Source organism: Mustela nigripes, chromosome 10, assembly GCF_022355385.1.
Source record: "Mustela nigripes isolate SB6536 chromosome 10, MUSNIG.SB6536, whole genome shotgun sequence".
NCBI classification, from domain to species: domain Eukaryota; kingdom Metazoa; phylum Chordata; class Mammalia; order Carnivora; family Mustelidae; genus Mustela; species Mustela nigripes.
This window is the reverse complement of record NC_081566.1, coordinates 63,732,471-63,746,104: the sequence shown is the minus strand read 5'-3', so window position 1 is coordinate 63,746,104 and position 13,634 is coordinate 63,732,471. Positions and strand designations below refer to the sequence as shown.

General features: G+C 39.3%; 2 protein-coding genes across 2 annotated transcripts; both read right to left on the bottom strand.

Moving 5' to 3' along the window:
- Positions 1–701: 701 nt before the first annotated feature.
- LOC132026247 (olfactory receptor 6K2-like) lies at positions 702–1,667 on the bottom strand. Its single transcript, XM_059414157.1, has one exon. It carries the CDS (start codon positions 1,665–1,667, stop codon positions 702–704), a length of 966 nt encoding a protein of 321 aa, XP_059270140.1.
- A 10,641-nt stretch (positions 1,668–12,308) lies between these two features.
- On the bottom strand, positions 12,309–13,304 carry LOC132026246 (olfactory receptor 6K3-like). The gene has a single exon (XM_059414156.1). It carries the CDS (start codon positions 13,254–13,256, stop codon positions 12,309–12,311), a length of 948 nt encoding a protein of 315 aa, XP_059270139.1. The 5' UTR covers positions 13,257–13,304.
- Positions 13,305–13,634: the final 330 nt, after the last annotated feature.

Here is a 13,634-nt window from a genome sequence, read left to right as displayed (position 1 = left end):
AATGGATTGAGTCTTGAGCAAAACGGCCTCCACTCACTTCACACATTATAGTTGTGATGGCCTTGGCTCGTTACCGATCTAGACATGGGACTCATGTTGTACAGTACTGCTAAGGTGTGAATGGAACAGGTGAGGCATAGGAGAACCTGCTGAAACATGTCTATACAGATATTCGTCAATAATGAATACTGGGTGTTATTCACAACCGATAAGTTATTGCAAACTACCTCAGAAACTAAGTATGTACTGTACGCCGGCTAATTGAATTTAAATTAAGAAAACAGTGAATACTTAATTTAGGAATTAGGGTTATTTTTCAGCTATATCCATTAGTGATACCACAGAGGGAACTTTGTCTTATGAAGATGAGTTTTCAATTACCATATCTGACCAACATTTGACTATGTTAAAATTAAATATTGACCCAGATCATTTCCATAATATGAATTTATCTTGACTGAATTGAGTGGCAGGAAGCTGATTTAACAAAGTCAGATCCAACCATATGTAGGTTGGATAAAGACTGAAAGAAACTATTACATACACTAAATTCACTAAAACTATTACATATCTAGTTTTAGTGAATTTTGTTCTTGGTGACCTCTAGAAGACCAGTTTCAGTAAAAGCTGGTGGGAAAAGATCACAGAGAGCTGAGAATGAGAAGTCACCAACAACTATGTAGACTTCCAATAATTAGATCTTACTTGAGGTCCTTGGTCTTATGAAAAAAGATTTTAGCTTGACCCCAGTGTTTTTTTATAGCTTCCTTTATTTCTTTATTCCTCAGACTATAGATTATGGGGTTAAAGAAGGGGGACAAAACTGCAAAGGCCAGAGCAATGACTGTATCCCAGAATAAGGAGTAGGTGGCAGAGAAGCGTAGGTACATGAGGGCCACACTGCCAAAGAAGAGCAGAAAGACAGTGAGGTGGGAAACACACGTGGAAAATGCCTTGCGTCGGCCATCAGCTGACTGAATGCGTAGAATTACAGTCACAATACCAACATAGGACAAGAAAATGAGCATCACGGCTATAATAATCTCCACTGCATGGACAATATCCACTACCTGAATCATGATGATGGCTTGTGGGTCTGTGCAAGCCAAGCGTAGCACAGGGAGGAAGTCACAGAAGATATGCTCAAGGTGATTAGAGCCACAAAACGGCAGTGTGGAGATCCAGGCAATCTCAGGGAGGGGTGTGATAAAGCCACAAACGCAGCAACTCAAAGTCAGTTGGACACACAGCCTGGGGGTCATGATAGTGGGATAATGGAGAGGGCTACAGATGGCCAGGTAGCGGTCAAAGGCCATAGCTGTCAAGAGACAAACCTCACTGATGCCAGTGGAGTGGAAGAAATACATCTGCAGGAGACAGCCATTCAAGGAAATGCTCTTCTTCTCACTCAGCAGGCTGGTGAGCATCTTCGGTATGGTCGATGTGGTGTACCAGATCTCCAGGAAAGAAAGGGCGCTGATGAAGAAGTACATGGGAGTGTGGAGGTGAGCGTTCAGCTGGACCACTGTGATGATGACCAGGTTTCCAAAGACAATGAAAGTGTAAATGAAGAGCAGTGGAACAAAACAGATGACAGAACCTTCCCAGGAATAAGGGAAGGCAGAGAAGATGAATTCCTGATTGGTGCTTTGATTGGGGCTCTCCATTTTCTAGTCGAAAACAAGGACTTCCAACTCCCAGTGCACTCAACCTTGTAGGAGATGTCTACTATTGGTCAGAGAGTAAATATGCTTACCAAATCCCAACTCTGTGTAGATCCCTGCACTGGGGATGTGGAGGAAGACAAAGAAAGAAGGAAATAGTCCATACCCCACAATGCTCACAACTAAAGTTATAGTATGGGACAATCTCCAGTCACAAAGTGTAGTCAATATTTTAAACCAATGATTCCCTAATTTTCACATCTTCAGAACCATATGGAGGCATTGTTAAAACTCAAATTGCTGGTCCCTATCCTGAGAGTTTCTAATTCAGTAGATCGGGGGTAAGGCCAAACAATTTGCATGCCTAACACATTTCTAAATGATTCTAATCCTACTGGTTAATGGAACCCCATTTTAAAACCATGTATTTAGACAAAGAAAGAACTAGACAAGGCAGTGAAGGAACAGTAGGTGAGTTTTTTCCCCTCGTTCAAGTCTTACTTGATACCCTAATGATCTCCCCACAATGATTTCAGAATTCTTTCCTCAGGCTTCCAGTTCCTCATCTGATTCCTGGCATGTGATTTAATTGAATATTTTAACGGCAAAGACAAACCATCACTGGCGAATTTCACCCTCTTCCTTCCCTGTCTCTGACATATCCTCTATCTCCATATATACATATAATATACATAATGTATATAAGCAATCATTATTCAGAGAATGTTCAGAGGAGACCAATGATAGCAATGTTTATGTGTTATTTTTCTTAAAAAAAAAAAAAAAAAAAAAAAGATGGGCCATTCTAACGTCTCCAGTTCCTTCTCTCCTCCCTCTTGTAGGAAAATGGATCTCAAATATGTTTTGTGCCCAAAGGCTTTGGTCAAATGCCATATTTAATAGGAAGTTACTACGTGGAGCCATAAATGCAGAGCTGCTCTAGTGGGAGCTGGGGTGGAGAGAGAGTCTGTAGGCTCCATGGAATGCAATGGAAACATCACATTGCAGGATATGGTCCTATTAATTTATTCCCTTTTCAGAATCATTTATTTGAGTCTTTCTTTTCTGTTATCAAATAGGCACAAATCTTATCTTATGAGAGAAGTACTGTCTCTAAACAGATGATTTCTCTCCTCTTTACCAACATCATTTTTCCCTAATGCGTGAATATGTATTTATTGTCTTCATTCCCTCCTGAATCCCTTTGAATCAATGATCTGCTCTCAACGCTCCATATGAGTTTTCTTAAAGTGTATCAGTGGCTTTCTGATTAAAATTTCAGTGGCCTCCCTCTGTCCTCACTGCTGCTAACCTCCAAAGCTCAATCACCTGATCCTACGAAGTCCTTCCCTTTCTGCCTTTTGACACCACAGTACCCTGGTTCCCCTCATTGGCTATTCTGTGTTCCACCTCCCAAATTTCTTTCTTTGTTCTTTGTTTCTAACTCCATATTTTTTTATGAAAAGATCTTATTTATTCAAGACTTTTGATCAGTCTCTATCAGCCTCCTACTCCCATTAACTAGTGTGACTCCAGATTCTTATCTTGCTTCTCTTTCTTGAGCCCCACACTTTCTTCAGAACCCTCCCACTTAGAGTCCCACCTTCATCCAAACGCGTTGTCTCCACCTGTTACAAGCTGAAATCTGTCCTCCCAAAGTGCTCATGTTGAGGTTCTAACCCCTGGAACCTCCGAATGTGACTCTGCTTGAAGAAAGGGTCCTTAAGGAGATAATGAAATCAAAATGAGGACACTAGGGTAGACCTTAATCGGATGTGACCAGTGGCCTTCTAAGGAGAGGAAATGTGGACCCAGCTTCAGAGGGAGTACCTTAGGAAGACTCAGGGAGAAGGCAGTCACATGCAAACCATGGAGAAAGGCCTCAGAAGAAAGCAATTCTGTCCAAACGTGGATCGCAGACCCCGAGCTCCTAGAATTGAAAGAAAATAAATTCTTGTCGTTGAAGCTGAAGACTCCGGTGGTGATACTTTTTTATTGTGCCCCCATCCTCATCCACAGCACACCACCAGAGCCCCTTAGTGAATTCCTTACTTTTGTTCATCTAGATACCAGCATTAGTCATTTTATATCCATCGTGGCCTCACTTCTCAAACCCAATGAACCATCCAGTTATGCTTAACTTCCCATTTTTCTTGCTCTATCATCAGTATCTTTTATCTTCATTGCCTTCACCGAATTTGATGCCTACTCATAAGCCTTACACCACTGTCAAAGCTTCCAGAGGTCTTACTTTTCGATACAAGCTTCCATTCCCTCAAAGTCTGTCTTGCTAGATTATCAGTTTACACACGTGATCTCCTTTCATCCTCTACAAGAGTTTCACGTTCTCTCCATTCTCTTCTTCTGAGGTGTCTCTGCTTTGAAAAGGGAACAGCTCAAGTCCTCTAGGATAACACTTCCTTAATCACTGGAACCCCCTTTGTTTTGTGTCATTCATTAGGTTCTAGCCTTGTGTATGAATTAGAAAATGGCATTTTATTACAGTTTCTTACTTATACTAGCTACAGATGTGTTTGTCCGCTGATTATGTAATTAAGACCCATCAAATTCCTACACCATCTACTACATCATCTTCCTTTAATGTACAGAATTTTTTTTATTTATACAAAAAAAACCCCATATCTCCTGTTGTTATGGCAAATTACTAATCACCAATCCCCAGTTCAGTAAACACGTAATTATTCCAAACACGTCAGTTTCATTTTCTGGTCTCCAAACATTACCTTAAAGTAAATCTTTCCTACCTGAAATATCCTCATCTTCCTTCAAACCTCTAACATTTTTTTTTTTTTAAAGATTTATTTATTTATTTGACAGAGAGAGATTACAAGTAGGCAGAGAGGCAGGCAGAGAGAGAGAGAGGAGGAAGCAGGCTCCCTGCTGAGCAGAGAGCCCGATGCGGGACTCGATCCCAGGACTCTGAGATCATGACCTGAGCCGAAGGCAGCGGCTTAACCCACTGAGCCACCCAGGCGCCCTCAAACCTCTAACATTTTTTTAAACCTCACTAATTTCTATGTGTGTCTTTTCTAGTTTCAACAAGTTAATCCCACAGGTCTTGAATCTTTCTCTTCCTATTCCCTGTGAACTAGATCTACCTATCATTGACCATCTGTCTGTCCATCTATTATCTATAACTATGTCTAACTATCTACCTAGTATCTATTTATCTCTCTCTATTCATGACTATTGATCATCTATCTATCATCTATATCTACCATATATATACCTATTCCTAGTTCTCTTGATTTTTCATACACATACCTGTTCTTCCCCATAAGTCTTGATCTCCCCAGTGGTAGTCACCACATCTTCTAACTATGACTCTCAGGGAAGGGTTTTATAAATTGAACCAAGCTACCAGTTGAAGAAGGTGCCTCCCAGCAGACCCAGACCTAATACCCTCCCGAAGAAATGCAGTTAGTTCAAAAAAGGCATAAGGAAGATCTAAACCTGAAAGAACCACCATTGGACTTTTCCCACTGAACCCTCCTCTATCTAAAACTTAGTAATAGTAAATCTAGTGCAAACAGCTAACTGGAAATCTCACTTGATTCCTGAAACATTGATTCCTAAAAGATTTCAGTAATTGCTTACAAGACTCATTTGTGGCTTTAAAGCAATCATTTGAGCCTTGGCCCCATTTCCTGGGAAACTGTAATATTTAAAACATTTACGCTTTGTACTAACTTGTCCTACAGTATTATTTTTCCTAACTCCTCTTTGTTCAGAATCTTATCAACAGTTATTCATGGTATCTGCATGAACACTGGGTTATCTATTCTTATGCAGGTGGCTCATTCTTCCTTCAGATATCTCCAGTTCCCCAAAATTAGTTAATTCACTGACCTTGCTGCTGTTGGCTTCCAAAGCTGGACAAATCTAGATGAAGACTCTAACTTTCCCTACCCTGATGTGGCCAACCATCAATTTCCTTCACTCTTGTGCTATGTCCCTACCCTGAGTCCTCCATCTAAACTCTATATCCTTCACCAGGCAATGAAATATAGATCTGACGCTCCCTGTAGAGCTCTCTCCCTCCCTCTTATATGTGTGTATCTTTTTCTGAGCATAACTTGAGTAGGAAGATAGACTCTCTTGGGAATTTTACATAAACTAATTAAGACAAGAAAACAGTCATTCCCACAATGGCTCTAATTAGGAAAAACAGTTCAGCCTGACAATTAGGAGAACCCCAGTTCTGGGGAACTTCAATCCATAACCAATGAGACAGTCTGGGAGCCTGAGGCATTGGAATGAATTGTTTTTATAAACTTCCTTTTTCTGTGGTACTTCTGGTGAGATTGGCTTTTAATAGAATCAAATGCTGAAAATCCAAGACTAAGAATGAAGCAGACACAGCAAAGGGGAAGAGATTGGTGGAAAACAAAAACCAAGACCCAAACTTACATCCTGATTACTTATTTCCAGGACAGTAAGCCAAATTTGGGAAAACGCAACCTTGCTTTTAGGCCTTAAGATATGCCATTCTCTCTTTGAATTTCTCCTTCCCTGTTTTATGGAATAAGCAGCTCTTCTTTAAAAAAGTTCTAGTTTTGGGGTGCCTGGGTGGCTCCGTGGATTAAAGACTCTGTCTTTGGCTCGGGTCATGATCCCAGGGTCCTGGGATAGAGCCCCGCATCTGGCTCTCTGCTTGGCAGGGAACCTGTTTCCCTTCCTCTCTCTCTCTCTGCCTGCCTCTCTGCCTACTTGTGATCTCTGACGGTCAAATAAATAAATAAAATCTTAAAAAGAATAAAAAGTTCTAGTTTTGTTATTGTAAACAGCTATTAGAAACCCAAATCTGAATTTTTAGGAAATTACATTTTTTTGGTTTTAGTATATTTTACATGGGAATTGTATTTTCCTACAAATTGCATGGTCACATGGACAAGTTCAACTTGATGCTAACATTGTACTTCAAAAGATGACTGCTCATTGATTCTTATTTCATAATTAAATAATAACATATATTTGTTATCAGTTAGGAATGTTCCTTTCTTATTTGATCCCAAATTGACAAGTCATTCTCTTGGACTTTTGCTTATGGTTGCAAAGTAGATCTCTAAGTACCAGGCATCCTTTGTCCTGCATCAGGGCAGAAAACTGTGGCCTGAGAGCCCATCAGCAAAAGCTCCCCAGAAATCCTGGCAAACTGTTGCCAATATCTCTATGGTGAGACCCCCCTTATCAGAGGTGGGCGAAGAATAATAAGTTTCGCACAATTGACCCAACATATCTCTCTGACTTCAAAATATTACTCTGAAAATTAATTTGGAATTTAAAATCCTACGTGATTTTAAACATTGTATTTATTTTATGAGACTCCATGAAAGACATTGACTATTACATAGAAACACATTTACTTAGAAACCCACAATGACATTTAATTCTGTACTATCATTCTAAATTCAGATAATGGTTGCCTTCAGATAGTATATGAAACCGTGTCTAAAAAACTTATATAGTTCCAGCCATCTTAGATTTACTGAAAAAAAAAAAACACTGTTTTCATAAATTATATGAAATTGTAATATGAAAGTTTTCTAAATTTTCTAAAACAAAAGTCTCATAGAAAAATGTCAACACATAATAATTAGGAATTAAAGAGGCAACAGAAAAGAGCTGCTCTGCTGGTTAAATATTAATAAATTGTTAAATAAATTATTCTGGTGCTTTCAAATAAATGTATGTCTTCATTTATTTCATTTTATTTTGTTTCCTTACGCTGGCAAAGAATACAACAAGTAATACACATTGCATGCAGTAATGTGTTGAAATATAAGCCCTCAGTGTTGCAGGTTATATAGATTTTTACAGTATTTAGGATGGTGATTTGGCATTATCTACTTCATTTTTAAATCTTGAATACTATTGAATATTGCAGTTATATTTCCAGAATTAATCTTACAACAATATTGTAATGTGCAAACATATGTGGTTTCATACTATGGCCTTGTTTATGATTAAAAGTGATTAAAATAAACTCAAATTTACAGCAATAGGGATTAAATGAGTAACAGAATGTACAATCATGATACAAACTATTATGTTGTGGTTATTTTACATGGAAATCATAGATCTCTGTACTGTGACTTGGAGAGACATAAACAAACTCAGAAAACGTAACACTAATGGGTGTGATCCATTTTGTTAAAAAAAAAAAGGATTACATCTAAATGTATATTGAAACTTACTCTTATTTGTTTTCCTTTATTTTCATTCTTCCTCTTATTTTCTCCCTATAAAGCTATTTTGATTTATTTTAACTTTAATTTTAAGATGTCTTCTGTAGGTATGTTTTCTTATAAAAGATGCATTTGTGTTTTACCTACAAGTACTCTCTGTTTATATCAATTGTATTCAATTGATTTCATTGCACTGTTTTTTTTTTTTTTCAGTCAGCAGTATTTTTCAGTTATTTATGTTTCTTTGTGTTCATTAAGTTTATGGTACCTAACACCTCTATGACCCTCTGAAGTATTCATTCATCATATTTTAGGTATCCCTTTTAGCCATAATAGATTACAGATTGCTTCCAACTTCCCAATACCCAAACAACATCTTCACACGTTGGGGTTTATTAACAAGTGTGGAATGTCTTTGGGACACACTCCTAGGAGGAGGATTACTAAAACAGGATACACTTCAGTGTAATTTAAGTTCTACCAGATTTTTCTGCATAATGTCTACACCGGTTTATATTTGCAGCCAAGTGTTTCTGTTTCTTTGTGTCCACATCCCCTCCAACCAGAGACTTAATAAAGAGTTCAAGAATCTTTTTATGTAATTATGAGCCTTACAATATAAACCTTATCTTCTCTTAAATTACTGACCTAGATCAGTTGTTGTTGTTGTTTTTTCTTTGTTTTTTTTTTTTTTAAAGAAGTCTTTTCCCTTAAGTATAATGATTTTCTCGCCCAAAATAAGCAATAAGGAATGGTATTATGGCTTCAGACAAAGACACACCGATTTATCTAGCACAGCAGTTTCTAGCTAGAGACTATCACAGAGTTTTCATATGAATTTTATTCTATGTTTGGACTAACACAGAACACTGTGCTTCTCTGCACCCAGCAAGCAGTAAGAATAAAGAAGGGGAATGTCTACAATGTTTCACTATGTTGCACATTTCTTATTTTCACATAAGATTTTGTACTGAACATTTACTCTACCTTAAAAGATTTTAATTTCATTCGCTGTTCAAGTGCAGGATGACTATAAGCCACAAAATGATGAAGACAACGGTATAGGAAAGATAATGTAACTTCAAAGAGCAACTCTTCTAAATCTCTTTACCCCACCCCCTGCCTTCACAGGTTCAGGTCTTTAGCACTTGCTTTGTTTCTAAGTGATCAAAAATCCCTTTAATGTGTAAAATTTCTTTCAAACACACACACACACACCAAAAAAAAAAAAAAAAAAACCAGGCACCATGGTTAAGTGACTACACATTTGATGCGAGTAATCGTTCTGAAAATAATAGAATCTTTTTTTTTATTTATTTTCAGCATAACAGTATTCATTGTTTTTGTACCACACCAAGTGCTCCATGCAATCCGTGCCCTCTCTAATGCCCACCACCAGGTTCCCCCTACCTCCCACCCCCCTCCCCTTTAAACCCCTCAGATTGTTTTTCAGAGTCCATAGTCTCTCATGGTTCACCTCCCCTTCCAATTTCCCTCAACTCCCTTCTCCTCTCTAACTCCCCATGTCCTCCATGCTATTTGTTATGCTCCACAAATAAGTGAAACCATATGATAATTGACTCTCTCTGCTTGACTTATTTCACTCAGCATCATCTCTTCCAGTCCCGTCCATGTTGCTACAAAAGTTTGGTATTCGTCCTTTCTGATGGAGGCATCATACTCCATAGTGTATATGGACCACATCTTCCTTATCCATTCATCCATTGAAGGGCATCTTGGTTCTTTCCACAGTTTGGCAACCATGGCCATTGCTGCTATAAACATTGGGGTACAGATGGCCCTTCTTTTCACTACATCTGTATCTCTGGGATAAATACTCAGTAGTGCAATGGCAGGGTCATAGGGAAGTTCTATTTTTAATTTCTTGAGGAATCTTCACACTGTTCTCCAAAGTGGCTGCACCAGCTCGCATTCCCACCAACAGTGTAAGAGGGTTCCCCTTTCTCCACATCCCCTCCAACACACGTTGTTTCCTGTCTTGCTAATTTTGGCCATTCTAACTGGTGTAAGGTGGTATCTCAATGTGGTTTTAATTTGAATCTCCCTGATGGCTAGTGATGATGAACATTTTTTCATGTGTCTGATAGCCATTTGTATGTCTTCATTGGAGAAGTGTCTGTTCATATCTTCTGCCCGTTTTTTGATATGATTGTCTGTTTTGTGTGTGTTGAGTTTGAGGAGTTCTTTATAGATCCTGGATATCAACCTTTTGTCTGTACTGTCATTTGCAAATATCTTCTCCCATTCCGTGGGTTGCCTCTTTGTTTTGTTGACTGTTTCCTTTGCTGTGCAGAAGCTTTTGATTTTGGTGAAGTCCCAAAAGTTCATTTTTGCTTTTTAAAATTAGCAATACAATTCTAAAATACTTACAACCTACAAGAACATCTTAAGATTGGATAATAAGCACTAGTTATTAAAGTTCTGCCATCCCAGGCTGGTGCTATGTCAGACAAAGCCCATGCACAGCAGATAATAAAAGAATAATCATTTAGCCTCAGACTCGTGAGTCTGTTCACCAGTTGCAACGAGGGGAATTAGGCTGGACTCCCAGCTCTGGGCTCTGGTTCTGGGCTCCAGACACCAGGCTTGGGCAGGTGGGCTCAGGTCAGCTCCAAGTATCTCACATTCTCTGAACCAGGGATTCTCAGACACAAGGACTCATGGGTCCAACGCTGCAAGGGAAGCAGCTGCTGGGAGCAAATCCAACTGCAAGGGCACAGATTTGATCTCAGGAATGCCCATGGACATCCCAATCATCAAATAATTAAGAAGGCTTATCCAAAGTTGAGGGGCAGGGAAGTATACACCACCCACCATGAATTCACTCATTGCAAATTTGTGGAGTTATTCTTCTGTTCCAGGGATGTGAAGAACCAGGACTAATAACTCAATTTACCACTGAAATCTATCACTCTATTATAGTCCTCCTGCAATTTCAACTCGTCAGTGATAGTAAAGACAGCTCCACAGAATAACCAGACTTCTTCTTTAATCATATCAGTTGTTCTTACAGTTATACTAGAAGTACCACATTTAAGCATTACTAGTGCAACCTTCGCAAAAACAGTACCTTTACCCACAGCTATAAACATATCTGCACATTTTACTTTAATAGGTCAGTTTCTTAAAATCCATCTTGAAACAGAAGTTTTTTTTTTTTTAAATGGAGAGAATGTTATGCAAAAAAATGATATTTGCCACATTTATAAGAATGGTGATAGTGAGGAAACAATATAGAGGTTCAAAATAAAGAAATAATTTTTATGCCCAATCCGTGAAATATTTTGCCATATTTAAACTGAATTGGCCTAAGTACTTTGTGGAGACATCAATAGATTTTAGCATATAATTTTGAGTTCTAAAATATTTGTTACCAAGTCACATAGTATCATAGTAGAACTGCTACACAAGTTATATGTCTTAGCACTGATATGGTAGGGAAATATGGTAGGGAAAATAGACAATTTCTTAGAGAGGTTAATTAAATAATCAATAAATGTCATTGGCTATAAATGTAAATGTAGGCATTTATTATGTCTTAACATTCTCACACTGATCCTACATAAGGTGGTAAGTTCTCATGGGCAGACGTCTGACTTACTCAACTTCTCTTTATAGTAGTTAACATAATACCAAATACAGTCTGTGATGCCTGGGTTCAGGACATCTTCACATGCCGAGAACGCCGGCACATAGATCTCCAAATACTAGCAAGGCTGACTCGAGAGGAAAAAAGATGGGGGATTAGGTCTATGCTTTGGATACCAGGAACTCTTGCTTCTACTTAATGTTCAGTGACTTCTTGAAAGAAGTAGGACTAGTCACGTTAGTGTCTCACGTTAGTGTCATGGGGAGTGAGCTACATGGGTTCCATCAGGTCACTGGGAGCTCGGTAAAGAGATAGTATCATAAAAGTCAAGATCTGTATTATCAATATTTATATAATCAATCATTTTAAAGTAAAAGAGTAAATTAAAATCAAACAAATATGGGGTGCCCCAAGCGGTTCAGTCAGTTAAGTGTCTGACTCTTGGTTTCAGATGGGGCCATGGTTTTGGGGTGGTGAGATCGAGCCTAGCATGGTCTCCGCACTCTGCGGGGAGTCTGCTTCTCTCCCTCTCTGCCCCCTCCGTTCTTCCTCCTGTGCTCTCTCTTTCTCTTAAGAAATCAATCAATCAATCAAACAAACAAAATGGAAGATACAGGAAAGAAAACAGTCCGCTGATCCTAAAAAACAAAGAGTGGAATTGGTATGTTGATCTTCTCTGTAAGTCCTCAGAGAACATCATCAACCTACTCATCGGCATGCAGAGAAGAAATTGGGACAAACTGCATAATAACTTTAAGTTCTAGTGTTTGTGGGGGTCTATATCTTGTGAGGAAGCCCCATGTATACAGGGCACTCCTGCCTAAATCACCTACCAAGGAAATTAAACATCTTGTGAGGGCAGAGGAGTTTCTTAATAGCATCTTTCATATCCTTATTCCTCAGGCTGTATATTATGGGATTGAAAAAAGGAGCAAGGACAGAGAAGGTCAGAGCAATGGCAGCATCCCAGAATGGCGTATACACGGCAGAGAATCTAAGATACATGAGGCCCACACTGCCAAAAAACAGCAGGAAGACAGCCATATGGGCAGCACAGGTGGAGAAGGCCTTTTTACGGCCCTCCCGCGAAGGGATCCCCAGGATCACAACGACAATTCTGATGTAAGAAAGAGAAATAATCAGGCCTGTTATCAGAATGGCCAGAGCATGAATCACATCTTGCACTAAGATCACCGAGGCATCCGTACAGGCTAAATGTAATAATGGTGTGAAATCACAGAAGATCTGGTGGATTTGGTTGGGGCCACAGAAAGGCAGGGTAGAAATCCACACAATCTCGGGTAGAAGGATGAGGAAACCAAAGACACAAGAGCCCGCAGAAATCTGTGCACACCAACGGGGAGTCATGATGGTCGGGTAGCGCAGGGGGCTGCAGATGGCGAGGTACCTGTCAATGGCCATGACAGTCAGCAAGGCTCCCTCGGTGTTTCCCAGTGAGTGGAAGAAATACATCTGCAAGAGGCAACCGATAAAAGAGATGGTCTTTTGACGGCTGACCAGGTTGGAGAGCATCTTAGGGATGGTGGCTGTGGTATACCAGATCTCTAGAAACGAGAAGATGCTGATGAAGTTGTACATGGGATTGTGGAGACTGGTGTCCAGCCTCACAGCAAAGACGATCAATAGGTTCCCAATGACAATAAAGGTGTAGATGAAAAGTAGAGGAAAAAAGTACAGAAGGCCACCATCTTGGAGCTGGGAGAACCCAGTGAAGATAAATTCAGTCACTGTGGATAGATTTGCACTCTCCATATGCCCAGGAGGGCTACCTGTGAATGAGGGAGAGGTTATACCCAACCAACAGAGAAGGAAATCAAAGCAGTGTGAACATAAATATTATTTTCTTCCTTGGTATTTTGTGTTTTGACATTTCCCAGTTTCAAAATAACAAGTGACTTGCCTGTATCTGTAATCCTTTTTATTTGAGGGACAGTATAGCATTAATATTAATAGCATGGGTTCTGATCAAACATACTGAACCTGAATTCTCATCCTGCCACCTATTATTTGGAGGATAATGGGCTGAGACTCAGCAACTTCTTCTGTCGTTGAAAATATGTCGGTGTGATCAGAGTTGTGAGTCTTAAGTGAATCAATGTCTCCAAGTCCCTGGCATCCCTCCCTATCCGT

What these genes read in the sequence shown, in the direction of transcription:
- LOC132026246 (XM_059414156.1), bottom strand. Translation starts at nt 13,256, where the DNA reads ATGGAGAGTGCAAATCTATCCACAGTGACTGAATTTATCTTCACTGGG.
- LOC132026247 (XM_059414157.1), bottom strand. Translation starts at nt 1,667, where the DNA reads ATGGAGAGCCCCAATCAAAGCACCAATCAGGAATTCATCTTCTCTGCC.